Source organism: Watersipora subatra, chromosome 7 (genome assembly GCF_963576615.1).
Source record: "Watersipora subatra chromosome 7, tzWatSuba1.1, whole genome shotgun sequence".
Classification (NCBI taxonomy): Eukaryota; Metazoa; Bryozoa; class Gymnolaemata; order Cheilostomatida; family Watersiporidae; genus Watersipora; species Watersipora subatra.
Genome location: NC_088714.1, coordinates 28,353,633 through 28,366,899, shown reverse-complemented (window position 1 = coordinate 28,366,899; position 13,267 = coordinate 28,353,633). Strand labels below are relative to the sequence as shown.

General features: G+C 36.4%; 1 protein-coding gene across 1 annotated transcript in view; it reads left to right on the top strand.

The window, feature by feature from the left end:
- Positions 1 to 13,267, top strand: part of LOC137400633 (atlastin-3-like) — a 59,650-nt gene that overhangs the window by 27,943 nt on the left and 18,440 nt on the right. Inside the window, exons 8-10 of the mRNA XM_068086963.1 lie at positions 6,614 to 6,723; positions 7,049 to 7,165; positions 7,340 to 7,491. Coding sequence (XP_067943064.1) covers positions 6,614 to 6,723; positions 7,049 to 7,165; positions 7,340 to 7,491 — 379 coding nt within the window. The remainder of the gene's footprint in view (positions 1 to 6,613; positions 6,724 to 7,048; positions 7,166 to 7,339; positions 7,492 to 13,267) is intronic.

Below are 13,267 nucleotides of genomic sequence, written 5' to 3'. Positions count from 1 at the left end.
TAGTTTAAATAAAGATATGCAAAAAGATTCTTGTTCTGACTATTTTTCTAGATATAATTTCCACCACGTAATGGTTATTTTGCAAATAAAATTATTTAATTTTCAATTTTAGTAAAGCGCATTGTGTACTTAGACTTTTTCTTGATTAAAGTTGGTTAGTAAATCTAAAGTTAGTCTAGTGGGTGTGATAGAAATAAAAGAAAAGCCATTTTATTTAGTAAAATAATTGTGTGTGTTTGGTGTTTCATAGGTTGTGGTTACTGAAATTTTGTTACCGTGGAACTTGTACTTACAAAAGACTACTTTCATATAAAATTTTAAAGTTACAAAACATCTTTTGGTGAAAAATTTGCTTCAAATTACAAAATATTTGTTTAGATGCAACAGGGCTTTTGTGTTTTGACCCAGTTGTTTGTTTTATATTTTGATAATACTTTCCACGGGTAAGGCGCACAACATGCCTAAAATGTTTCAATTGTTAGCAAAAGCCAGCAAACCACAACTTTTTTATTTGCGTTTGGCCCTATTTGTTTCGAGTTATCTTATGTTATGTAAAGGGACGAACAACTGTTGTCTAACAATTCAAGCTCAACGTTTTCTTTATAACATTTTTCAGTTTGTAGCGTCCTAAACAAACTTGTTGCTTGTACTCTTGAAACATGTACTCTGAATAAAACAAAACCAGGACAGCAATGAAATACCCACCTCCTCTGACCAATACCCTCCCACTCTACACAATCTTTGCTTAGCCTCGTCTAGACGACCAATGCCAAATGTAAACAAACATGAAGTTTTTGTTTGCTATTTCTCTATTCTTTTGATGTGTTTGTGTTAGTCGTTTTATTTTGTATTAAATTAATATAACTCTAACGTCTTTATGCATCTTTTGTAGGTTTTAAGAATTACATGTATGAATAATATATAGAAACATCATGTCTGTGTTTTGTGGGCTTAAAAAGATTAGGGCATTTATGTATAAGGTAAAACCTGTTTTTGCTTACGAAACTGCTTTCTGAACAAAATAATTTTGTAAGTAGAGGTTCCACTTTATATGTTTTCATAGCGGCAAATATAAATGAACATAGGCTACGTATATATATATATATATATATATATATATATATATATATATATATATATATATATATATATATATATATACATGTATATAAAAATTGTTTCCTCACCCCGGATACCCCGTATGGGTGGTAAATTCTGCTCTAACTCGGGTCTCCTACCAGAGACCTGGGAGTTTGAGCACTCGCCTCAAGATCTTAGCTGTTTCCCATAGCGCACTTTTCTGCAACTCACCTGAGTTGATTGTTGTTGGTATTTGGGCAAGCCACATTTTATGCGCCGGTGTTATTGCGCCCAGTGCCCCAATGACTACTGGGATTACAGTTGTTCTTACATTCCAGCATTTTTCAATTTCTTCTCCAAGAGGGAGATATTTCTCTACCTTTTCTTTTTCTTTGCTGGCTATATTGTAGTCATTGGGTACTGCTATATCTATTATAGTAGCCCTCTTGTTCTCCTTGTCTACCACCACTATATCTGGTTGGTTTGCTAGGACATGCTTGTCAGTTTGGATGTAGAAGTCCCAGAGGATCTTAGCGCGGTCATTTTCATTGACCTTACCAGGAGCTTCCCACCAGTGTTGTGGTTTATTAAGGCCATACTCATCACATAGACTTCTATACACAATACCTGCGACATGATTATGCCGCTCAGTGTATGCGTTCCCTGCTAGCTGCCTGCATCCACTGATGATGTGTTAGATGGTCTCAGGTGCATCTTTGCACAGTCTGCATCTAGGATCGTCTCTAGTGTGATAGATTTTCGTTTGGAGTTGCCTTGTTGGGAGCACTTGCTCCTGGGCTGCCATAATTAGCGACTCTGTATTGGCCGTTAGGTTTCCTTTGTTCAGCCACATATATGTCTGGTGAAGATCGCCAACCTTAGATATTTGTTGGTGGTAAGCACCATGAAGAGGTTTATTGTGCCAGTCAATTTCCTCATCATCAGGGCGTAGGTCCGTTGTAAGAGCAGCCGATTGAAATTCAGCTAGCAACTTATCTGAGATGGCCATGGAGGCTGCATATGCTTTGATACATTGCTCCTCCTCTTTCACTGTCTGCTGTACACTTTTGAGTCCCCTACCGCCATCTTTCCTATCAAGATACAATCTAGTAGTATCAGATTTTGGGTGGGGTGCTCCATGCATGGTCAGCAGTTTACGAGTTGCTATATCTGTTTCTTTGATGGCTTCCTCAGTCCACTTTATTATGCCTGCTGGATATCTTATTACTGGCAGTGCGTAGGTATTTATTGCCATGACTTGGTTCTTGGCATTGAGCTGGCTCCGTAAGACCTGCCGAAGGCGTTTCTTGTATTCGGTAATGGCTTTGTGACGTACCTCGGCTTCGTGGTTGATGTTGCTTTGCATAATCCCCAAGTACTTGTACCCTTCTTCTATATCTTTGATGGTACCATTTGGCATTTTTAGGCCATCTGTGAGCATAGAATGGCCTTTCTTAAGAATTAGCCTTCCACATTTCTCAATACCGAAGGTCATTCCGATGTCCTTGCTGTATACCTGAGTGAGGTGTATTAGCGAATCAATGTCCCTTTCTTTGTTAGCGTACAACTTGATGTCATCCATGTAGAAGAGGTGGTTTATCTTGGTGCCACTCTTAAACTGGTACCCGTATTGAGTCTCCTCCAGCATATTGCTTAGAGGGTTTAGGCATATGCAGAAGAGCAGCGGTGATAAGGAGTCACCTTGATAGATGCCTCGCTTAATTTGTACACTCGCCAGCTTTTTGCCATTAGCCTCCAGTTCTGTCTTCCATTTGGTCATTGACATCTTGATGAATGCCACAAGAGCAGGGTGAACATTGTACATACTGAGGCACTCAAGTATCCAACTATGGGGAATTGAGTCATAGGCCTTTTTGTAGTCAATCCAAGCCATGGCAAGATTGGTTTGCCTTCTCCTGCTGTCTTGACAGACCGTCCGATCCACCAGTAACTGATGTTTAGCTCCTTGGGTGTTGCGCCCAATTCCTTTCTGAGCACTGGTCATATAGTGACTCATGTGCTCTTCCAGTTTGTCTGCAACTATTCCTGAGAGCAGTTTCCAAGTGGTGGGCAAGCACGTTATTGGTCGATAGTTTTTGGGATTCGGCCCCTGCTTTGGATCTTTTATCAGAAGTACAGTTCGTCCTTTGGTCAGCCATTCTGGATGGTCACCTTGTTCTATTAGGCATTCCATCTGCTTAGCCATTCTAGTGTGAAGTGATGTCAATTTCTTTAACCAGAAGGCTTGAATCATGTCATGGCCAGGTGCTGCCCAGTTCTTCATACGCTGCACTCTGCACTTGATGTCCACTTTGCTGATGGTGAGTCCTTGCTGAGCCACAGTGTGTTGATGGTTCTCTTTAAGCCTCTTCAGCCAATTTGCAGTGGTGTTATGAGTAGTCTCTTTCTCCCAGTTCTCTTTCTCTCTCTCTCTATATATATATAAATATATATAAATATATATATATATATATATAAATATATATATATATAAATATATATATATAAATATATATATATATATATCTATATACATATAAATATATATATATAAACTTTGAGTAAAATCTCCGCAGAGAGTGCTCGATATTATAAAATAGACCCTGTTATACAGAAACGAAAGTTTAAAACTTATGGTTCAAACACTTTGATTACTAATAGTTTCATGCTCTGAGGAAGCAATCATCAGATAAAATATGTCAATTAACTACAGGTGTTTATATAATAGAGGTGAAGTAGCTAACAGATTGAAATTTTTAAAAAAATTTTTAGAAATTTTTAGAGAAAAGAAAAACAGACAAAGGCAGATAACTTGGTATAATCCACCTTTCAGCAAAAATGTGACCAGCAACATCGGGAGAACATTTTTACGCATGCTCGACAGTGAGTTCCCAAACACACACCCACTGCGAAAGATATTCAACCGAAACAACACCAAAGTGAGTTATAGTTGCATGAAAAACATCAAGCAGACTATAAACTCACACAATAGCGCCTTACTGCAAGCTGACCCAGAGGTTACAAGAGAATGCAATTGCTGAATTAAGGAAGATTGCCCGTTAGTTGGAAAGTGCTTAACTAAGTCACTAGTGTACAAAGCAACAGTGACAAGAGCAGATGAGCAGCCAGACCAGCACTATGTTGGACTTACTGATAATACCTTTAGAACACGCTACGCAAACCACAAGTCAACATTTAGACATGCACAAAAGCGGTCAAGCACCGAACTTAGTAAATACGTATGGAACTTGAAGGAGAACAACATTGATTTTAATATAAGATGGAGAATTATTAGAAAGGCAACATCATTTAACTGCTCAACTAAGACATGTAACTTGTGCTTGTGGGAAAAGTTTTACATCATTCGAACGCCTGAGTTGGCTACATTGAACAGGCGAAATGAACTGACATCTACATGCAGACATGTAGACAAATTCTTGTTATGCAACCACAAGACATAATCTGTAGTAAGACCATGGACTCTATGTGGTTAAAAATTTCAATCTGTTAGCTACTTCACCTCTATTATATAAACACCTGTAGTTGATTAAAAATTTTATCTGATGATTGCTCCTTCAAAGCATGAAACTATTAGTAATAAAAGTGTTTTAACCATAAGTTTTAAACTTTCGTTTCTGTATATATATATTATATATATATAATATATATAATATATATATATATATTATATATATTATATATATATGTATTAGTGTTTGTCGATCTGTACGTCGTTCATGTGTCCATTAATAGAGAATTGATTCTAGCAACGAAAAACTGCTTCGCACTGGATTTGAACTCAGAACCTCAAGTTCTGCAGACAGGCGCGCTGTCCAATTTGCAATATTATTATAATATTATTATATTATGTCATTGCCATATTATATGCTAATTATACACATACTTATGCAGATTAATTACAACAAGTTTCACATACTTATGCAGCTTGCGAAAATACTATTGGTTACTATAAGCACACTTAACGTTACTCTTGAGGTCTAACGAAACGACTATAATAAATTAATGATTATAAGCAATCTGCCTTTGAACAGCTTCATACATGACTCTTATTGTAGTAAAAGTTTCTAGTTTAGGTTACTAGCTTAAGTTATTCAACTACATGTAAATTTAGCAAGGAATGCTAAACTTTCTTTGCGAAACCTTTCTATTATTCGTGTACCGCCGGGTACTCACCTAGCAGATTCAAAATTGAACCTTGTTCTCTAGATGTTGGGACTGTGAGTGTGCTTTCTTTGCAGCGTGGCAATTCACAAAATTTTGTATCTTTTTGGACAATGACATCTACATAGTATTTAGTTGATGACACAATTTTTTCCGAAGTTCATTCACTCATTTATTAAACAATTCAGAAGTCAACTCTGTTGTTTCAATGAACTGAGGGGCTTGATGTAATTGAGTAAATTAACTCTCAATATTGTCCCGAAGTCGGGGATGATATGGCATGTTGGTTAATATACTGTATTATTGAATGAGTGGAAGAGGTTTTCTGTGTCTATCTGTTGGTATTTGAGGGTGATGAAAATGCTTATCTTTAGGGTCAGGCTTGACTGAGCAGGTAAATAATGAACTTTGATTATTTTACCCACAGTATAACATTCCAATCCAACTGCATGTTATTGGTAAGCTGTTTACATGCTCTGTTGTTGTTGTCGTTGTTGTTGTGCATCATTCACATGGTTAATTTGACTAGCAAAGGTGATTAACTGTTCTTACATAGAACATGTGGAAGCACCCAAAACACCAGATATCAGTCATCTATAAATCTTACATGGATGTGCCCAGCCTGAATGACAGCCCAACTAATGCTGATTAGCTACTCTTTTTAATCATGAATTTCTAACTAATTACTAAATTTTGTGGAGTGCTGAGTAAATCTCTTAAAAGAAAATATCAATTTTTTTAAAAAGATTAATGAATCTTTGATGAGTTTTTAACTATTTTCACTGTCCCATTCAAAACTTTTACTTTGGCCCCACAAACGGACTAAAATGTATAACTTGTATCTGAGCATCACAGTAAAGTGGGCCATCAATGTTAAATTTTTACTTAAGTTACAGCGGGTTCATAGTCTGATGCTCAGCATACCCTTGATAAGTCATTGTAACACTGACAGCACTTTGCTCATGCTCACATCACTTACTGACTTCATCCGCTAAACTATTACGTCACACTGCCTAAAATCAAGGAGGCCGCAAGCCAATTTACTAGTTAACTACGTCACTGATTTTTTTTTGTTACGTACATTTACATACAAGGTCACGCAGGTGAGCAATTACAAGTGTTACAGACATAAGATGTGGCAAATTTTTACGCAAAACAGTTGCACAAAGCAGGGGTTATTGAAAATACTAATTAAATTAGGTTGGTCTCAATACTAATTAACAAGTTTATGGTGCAAGTGCTATTCTTCCACACACAAACTATTATCCGGCACTGTCGTTATGACATAGTGCTCCTTGGCAGCAGTTGAAGTGTGTATGTTTTATTTACGTAGTAAGAATTCTTTTAACAGACGCAGATGAAGAGTTTTTGGAAGAGGCTGCTAACCTGTTTCTTAAATTGCTGTTTCCTATGTCGGTTGATTCACAAGTCACTAGCATTGACCTACTTTTAAAGTTTCAGGTAAGAAAAAGTAATTTTCTTTTAATTCTACTCAATAAAGTTCATTGTCTAACATTAAGATAACTAAAATGTTTATTGACTGAACTGGTCATTAATAAGTTGCTATAGAACTTGGTGTAGCTTTTTGCTGAGCAGTTATAGAAATGTTTGTCTGATTATTTCTGGATAATGTATGCAAAACTTTAATGTGCCGTGTTTGCTTTAAAAGCATATATTGATCACTTTGTTAAGATTAAGCAGCATGTTGATTATGCATTTAGCTATTGTAAAACCTTGTATATTTTTGCGAACAGATTTATTTTACGAATGACGTTTCTGCTTGCAGTTTCTCTCGAAAAGATCTGTAGGAAAGGTTTTGTCACCAAAGCAAGCGTATGAGGAATCAGTAATCAAAACAATTTGTGAGCAGCTGCGCAAAGAATTTGAAAAGAACCTTGCTGAGGTAAAGAAAGTTTTTCAAGTCTTGTTATTTGATATTTTTTGGAAGTAAGCATGAAAGAGGCTGAATGTTTATGAGCAATTTTTGTAGAATTCTTTTAGAAGCAAGAGTCTTCTCATGATTTAAGTTATGTTATTAAATACTGTAAATAAGCAATCTCCATGATATTTCTTACAGCAAAGGACGATGCTAGAAAAGTCAGCAAAGGCCGGCAGCTTTGCTGTTTGGAGACAGCTAGAGGCAAAACTCCCTTCAATGCTTAAAGATGTGATGGAAAAATATAATCATCATCCAAGTGTTGAACGCTGCGCAAACCAGGGCGTGGTGAAGTAAGTACCTCCCTCTGTCCTTCTTGGAAAACCAGTATATCGCGGTGTAAATACTTACCTCAGCTTTTCTGATTTTCTAAACTTCCTTCACATTCTCATGTACTTGGCCTGCGAAAAACATAATGTAGCAGTAAGAAATGGCTGACCTTATAGCATTTCAATACATGGTTAACCTTAAGAGGTAACCATCAATAATAAACAGCAAATATTTGGGCATTTTTTGGAGATATGACCTTGTTTTTACATTCCAACATTTAAATGCTGTCTACTAGTAACTTTCACAAAATAAACAATTATCTATTAAAACTGTCAAGAATAAACAGTTCAAAGTTAGGATTTTTTTGTTTGCTCCATTACCTTGAGGCTTGTTTCCACTTTGAGTTAATGGTGTGCTACTATTACCAGTAGTATGGATGAAACATATAGGTGAGCGTTATAGTTAAAAGTGGCTTGAAAAGGCCTCAAAGTTCCATTACAAATTCCTTATTTTCTAAGAACGTCGCCATCTTGCCATTAAAATTTTTCTACTTGATATGTAAAATCGGCGCAAATGATTTGTTAACAACAAAGTCAGGACGTTTTTAAAATTAGAGATTAAATAACTAGTTGGTGCTATCACATCTGTATGACATGGTACGTGATTGCAAAAGTTTCTGTGGTTTTTACGATGTACCAAATGACAAAGAAGGAATTTGGTGATTGGTAAGGTTGGGTGTGTTGAAGAAGGTCAGCGGCAGATGCAAGCTGTCTCCTAATTACATTAAGCTCACTGGACAGCATGGGTAAGGAGGGAAAAAGGGCTCTTAACTGACCTAGCATTTGGATGACTGACATATTCAGGTTAATTTTTTTGTTAGAGTTAGTGTATGTCCAGGTTTTAAGTCAACAAACCATTTCAGATGAAATGGTGCTTTAGGCGGCAGATGCCATCAGTGCAGTAAGTCCATGTACACATTAAAACACATGTTAATATTATGTGCTGGAGGTCCATCTAGATTTACATCGCCTCGCAATCACATTCCTTGAAGATTCTTGAGTCTGCTCAAATGTAATCGGTAATGTTGACAAAGCTAAAGTTCATGAGCAAAGGATGTTTGGTCAAAATGAGATTAGTCTAAGGTCTGAAGGAAATGAAATTGTTCTAGCTGACGTTGATGAGTAGCTTTCGTGTTAGTGTTAGCTTTCAATTAGTGTGGCGTTAATTAGACAATAACTAGACCTAGTCCTTTATTCATACGCTTACAAGAAAGTTAGCATGATAATGCTAATACTTCCTTCATAATGAAAACACGCAGTGGGCTCCTCAAAGAAAGCTAGAAATATATGAGGATTTGTGAATTGATTGTTAAATTGAGTAGTAGCAGGGTAAATTTTCTTCAGTTTAGACTTTTAGATTTTACAGACAGTTTAGATTTTTGAGACAGACTTTCAGATTGTTTCAGATTTTTTTAGACAGTTTAGATTTTTGAGAAATCTGCAGTGAAAAGAATACTAATCCCTTATAGAAAGGATTAGTATTATTAAGGAAAGGTTGCGACATGGCTAGTCATAACCAAAGAAGGGTGCGTGACTTAACAAGCTTGCTTGAGCAAGCTTTAAGGCTCATCTGACAGATGAATTGATTTGAATCGACTCTCTGGTATCTTACATACTGTAGAATTGAACTGACTCGGCACACCCTTTCAATGAAAGTTAAATTGAATCAACTCTTGACTGCCACCATAAACAAATTGACTTGATTCTCTATTTTCAATAAGCAAAATGGCTCGAGTCAATTTACACCAATGCTTTCCTTTATTATTTCTACCTCTAGGATTATTACTGCGTTGACAGAAAATCCAGCTCTGACAGTCATAACATAAGTAACTCAGTCTGTGATTTGACGTGAGCCAAAACGAAGATGACAGTGCAGTATAATGTTGCTAGCCACACACGTTTCCAGAAGACCTCGATATCACTGCGTATATTTTATTGGTCGAAAATATGCACTACACGCTAATATATTATAGCTATATGGTTTGCCAGCGCACTGACAATAAGCTTATCTATACCGTTTTTTACTTATATGTATTAATTTTGTTACATCTAAATTATGCATGCTAGTCATTCAGGAAGGTATGTTTAATTTTATGCTTCTATTGTCATGCTTATATTTATTGTTTTGTATTGATGAATTTTGAATACTCGCCATAAATCTTTCTTTATAAAAAGGCTTTATAATGGCTCACTTTAGCACATAAAAACTAATACCACAAAACACAAAATTAGCAGATCCACCCAAAACGTTGCCACAATAAATTCCGGATGTTGAGTTATCATTTTGGCAGACAAAAAATAGTCGGTTAGTTTGTCCTACATGTATAATCATAAATCTCTGCATAATTTAGCGGTTTCCAATATTTTTATTTATGGTTTAGGTAAGACGGATGATAAGAAAAATTGTAAACAGTGATGTAAACATAGTTCTGCCAGCGGAAGTATTCAACACTGGACCTAAGATAAAACTGACCATTACATTTTTATATTAAAGATTATGCGTCTGATTTTTAGCGTAGCTTAAAAAACGATAGCATTTTTTTTGCACCTGGTTTCACTAAACTACAAAAAAAGAAAAAAATATTTTTGTCTGTCAAATGCATTAATTCCTGTGCAAAATTATTTGATCATTCTAAAAACTAGAAATTCCACTGCCATACAGCCCACGACTAAAGTGATATCGGAAAAAAGAAAGGGTACTGATGGTTGAGAAATGCAATATTAGCAGTCAAATGGCACTGCAGTGCAATAGGATAATTGCAATGGCGGCTGTAATGTACTGGGTGTGGGTGTTATTATATGCAACAAACAGCAATAATGAAAGAAAAAGATTATATGTTTATATCTCTCTCTCTCCCTGCAATAGGAGAAATGCAATATTGGCCAATATTAGAAGTAAAATGCACTGATATTATTAGAATAACCAATATTATTAATATAGTAATAATATAAAACCAATGCACAATTTTGTTTACATTTAAAAACATTATAGCTAACAATATCAAAAGGTATCAAAAAGAATATCTAAACTTAGTAATAGTAATACAGTAATAATAGAAAACCAATGCACAATTTTGTTTACATTTTAAAATGTCATAGCTAACAATATCTAGAAGTTTCAAAAAGAATATCTAAACTTATAATTAAATATCGTAATAATCTCATAAGAATCGTTAAAAAAACTATCATCGTCATTTCCTTTACTTACACTGCGTTGGACACCAGTTAGAATACCGAAGTACTCAAATGTGTCTAAAATGTCAGTTACTTTGAAATCGGCAAAAATAAATCAATTTCTGTACTCCTACGTTAATTACAGAAACCTTCGGCAATTCGACAATGCTATAGACTGGTGAAATGTGCACATTATTTTTTTATGAAATGCGCACGACTTAATCGTTCTATTATCTGTCGCTCGGCGTTTCCAGTTCCGGTCTTAACTTTTATTAAACCAGGCTTTTCAAGCGTTTTGTGGCAATTTTTGACCAAATTAATCTGTCTATTTGTGTATAATCCGATCATATGGGTGAGTTTTAAGACAATGCCGACGGTTTACAAAGCCTTGGTAACATATTTAAATAGGCTTATGTGTGTTTTGTATCGTTATTATACTTTACGGACTCTAAAAAACGATTGTTAAATTTGTTGATGAAATTTTGAGACAAGGGTTCGTCGCATTGTTGATGAATAATTTTCGGGAGTTGTGTGCACATGCGCATTTATCATAAATCTCTCAACCGATCGTTTCGCTCGTGTTTGGTCGTGGGAAAACTTTAGATTAAAGTTTTATATAAGAAACTATAACATTTGCAACAAAAATACCAAGTGTATGTCAGCAAAAAAATGTCGGCCTGACTTAATTCCATCCGAACAAGCGATGAAATCCACAGTGAAAGAGTAGGTATTTGCTATGCAAACAGTCAAGGGACTGAGGCAATGCTTGTAGATAGGTTATGGATTGTGGTTTATAATTAATTTAATATATTGTCCTAAGTTAAGTTTAAGTAGTAATAGCTTGTAGTAATTGTAGGTAGCGAATTGATTTTGTTTATTTTGGAGAATTTAATTCAATCTGTTCATTAAAATTAGAATTTATAAAAAATTTTAAATGAAAGTGTGCTATTTTGAAATGAATTGTGAATTGAATCAATTCTTACACAGCCTATGATGCAAAATATTTGGTAATTGAATTGTTAATTTTTTAATGATAATTGACTTGAATCGAGTTAACTTTTTAGCAAAACTAACATATCTGGTCATAACAAGAAAGCTAAATAGCCTCAGTCATGATACTTTATAATTTGTGTAAATATCAGCATACTATTATCGGATGAAAGACCATGTTGAAAAAAATTGGTAGAGCTCTCCAAAAGAGCGCTCTCAGCTGGATTGCCTACAGAAATGCACCCTCGTAGGGGCGTATCATTAGGGATTCATTCACTCCATATTTAAAAAGCGATACCAACTCTAGTGGTAGTAAGAGGTAGAAACCAGGAAAAATGAGTACCTTGATCTTTTGAATAGGGAAGATATTGGCTGCCTTAGAAGTGGCAGCCTGCGTCCGAAAATCTGAGGGTCCCTTTTGTGAGGGTAGGCGCAAAGATAGGCACCAAACATGCTTGGATTGGAGACAAGAGTTCAAACCGTCTGGTCGATGTACTAGAGGACGATGGTGGTGTCTTGATGACCCACTCACCAGCTCAAGTCACCTCAGTACTTTGGCTCGGGAAGCGCAAAGTACTTCATCAGCCATTTTTAAAAGGAAATCGAGGCCTAGGCATGTATCGAGGCAGCCAGTCAGCTGCACCTCTAAGAGGCTCCAAAAAATAAGGCAAAAATTGTGGACAAACAATTGTTGGCCTCTTTCTCTTCCGCATGCTTTGTCTAAACTGTATTTCCTGAAGATGGCCACAACTACCACCATCTAGGAGCATACAGTCTAAGTGGAGCAACTGGCCTGAGAGGCCTATGGTGACCTACCAGACCATTACCAGGCCAACATGTCCATATAAATGTTCTACAGTACGGTGAGCAACCCCAGCTAACAGCAGCTAGTAGTACTTGCTAACAGTACTGATGCCCACATTGACTGACACGGTTGGACCCGGCACAAGGTTTTCACAGATTATGTCTATAAAACATTAGTTGGCTGCCGTCTGGTCCGCAGAAGTGAAGCCAGCAAAAAAGGCTGCGACTCTACAGGACCATAACCATTAGCCAGTTTGGGTAGTTCGTGCAGCAATTGATGAAGCAGTTCTGGCAACTGCAGTTGAATTGACAAGGGCCCAAAGAGGCCGTGCAAGCCAAACCTTTTCAGTTCTGTGTTGTGGGTGATAGGGACATGTCTGCAAAGACTGTCCCAACCAAAAGTTATCGAACCGGAAAATGACAAATGGCCGTAACAGTAGTGTCGACTGCTGATTGCGCTAAGTTCCCCAACCGTCCAAATCTAGCAAAAGTGCTCTATCCAACTAAATGCAAATCTTATGAGCCATGTTGGACTCCACCTAACAAAGTTTTAAGAAATGGCAAGGAGGTAACACAGAGAATTTCATATTGCATATTTTCACATTTCCAAATGCACTCAAAATGGGGAGCTGACACAAACGACCTGGCATATCCACCCATAATGGACAGGTGATGCTAGTGTTTCCTACAATATCTACCTGAAACGAAGAAAGACATGAAATTCTGCTGCCATAGCCACTCAAAACTACCATGAGGCCTTAAAAATGCTGCA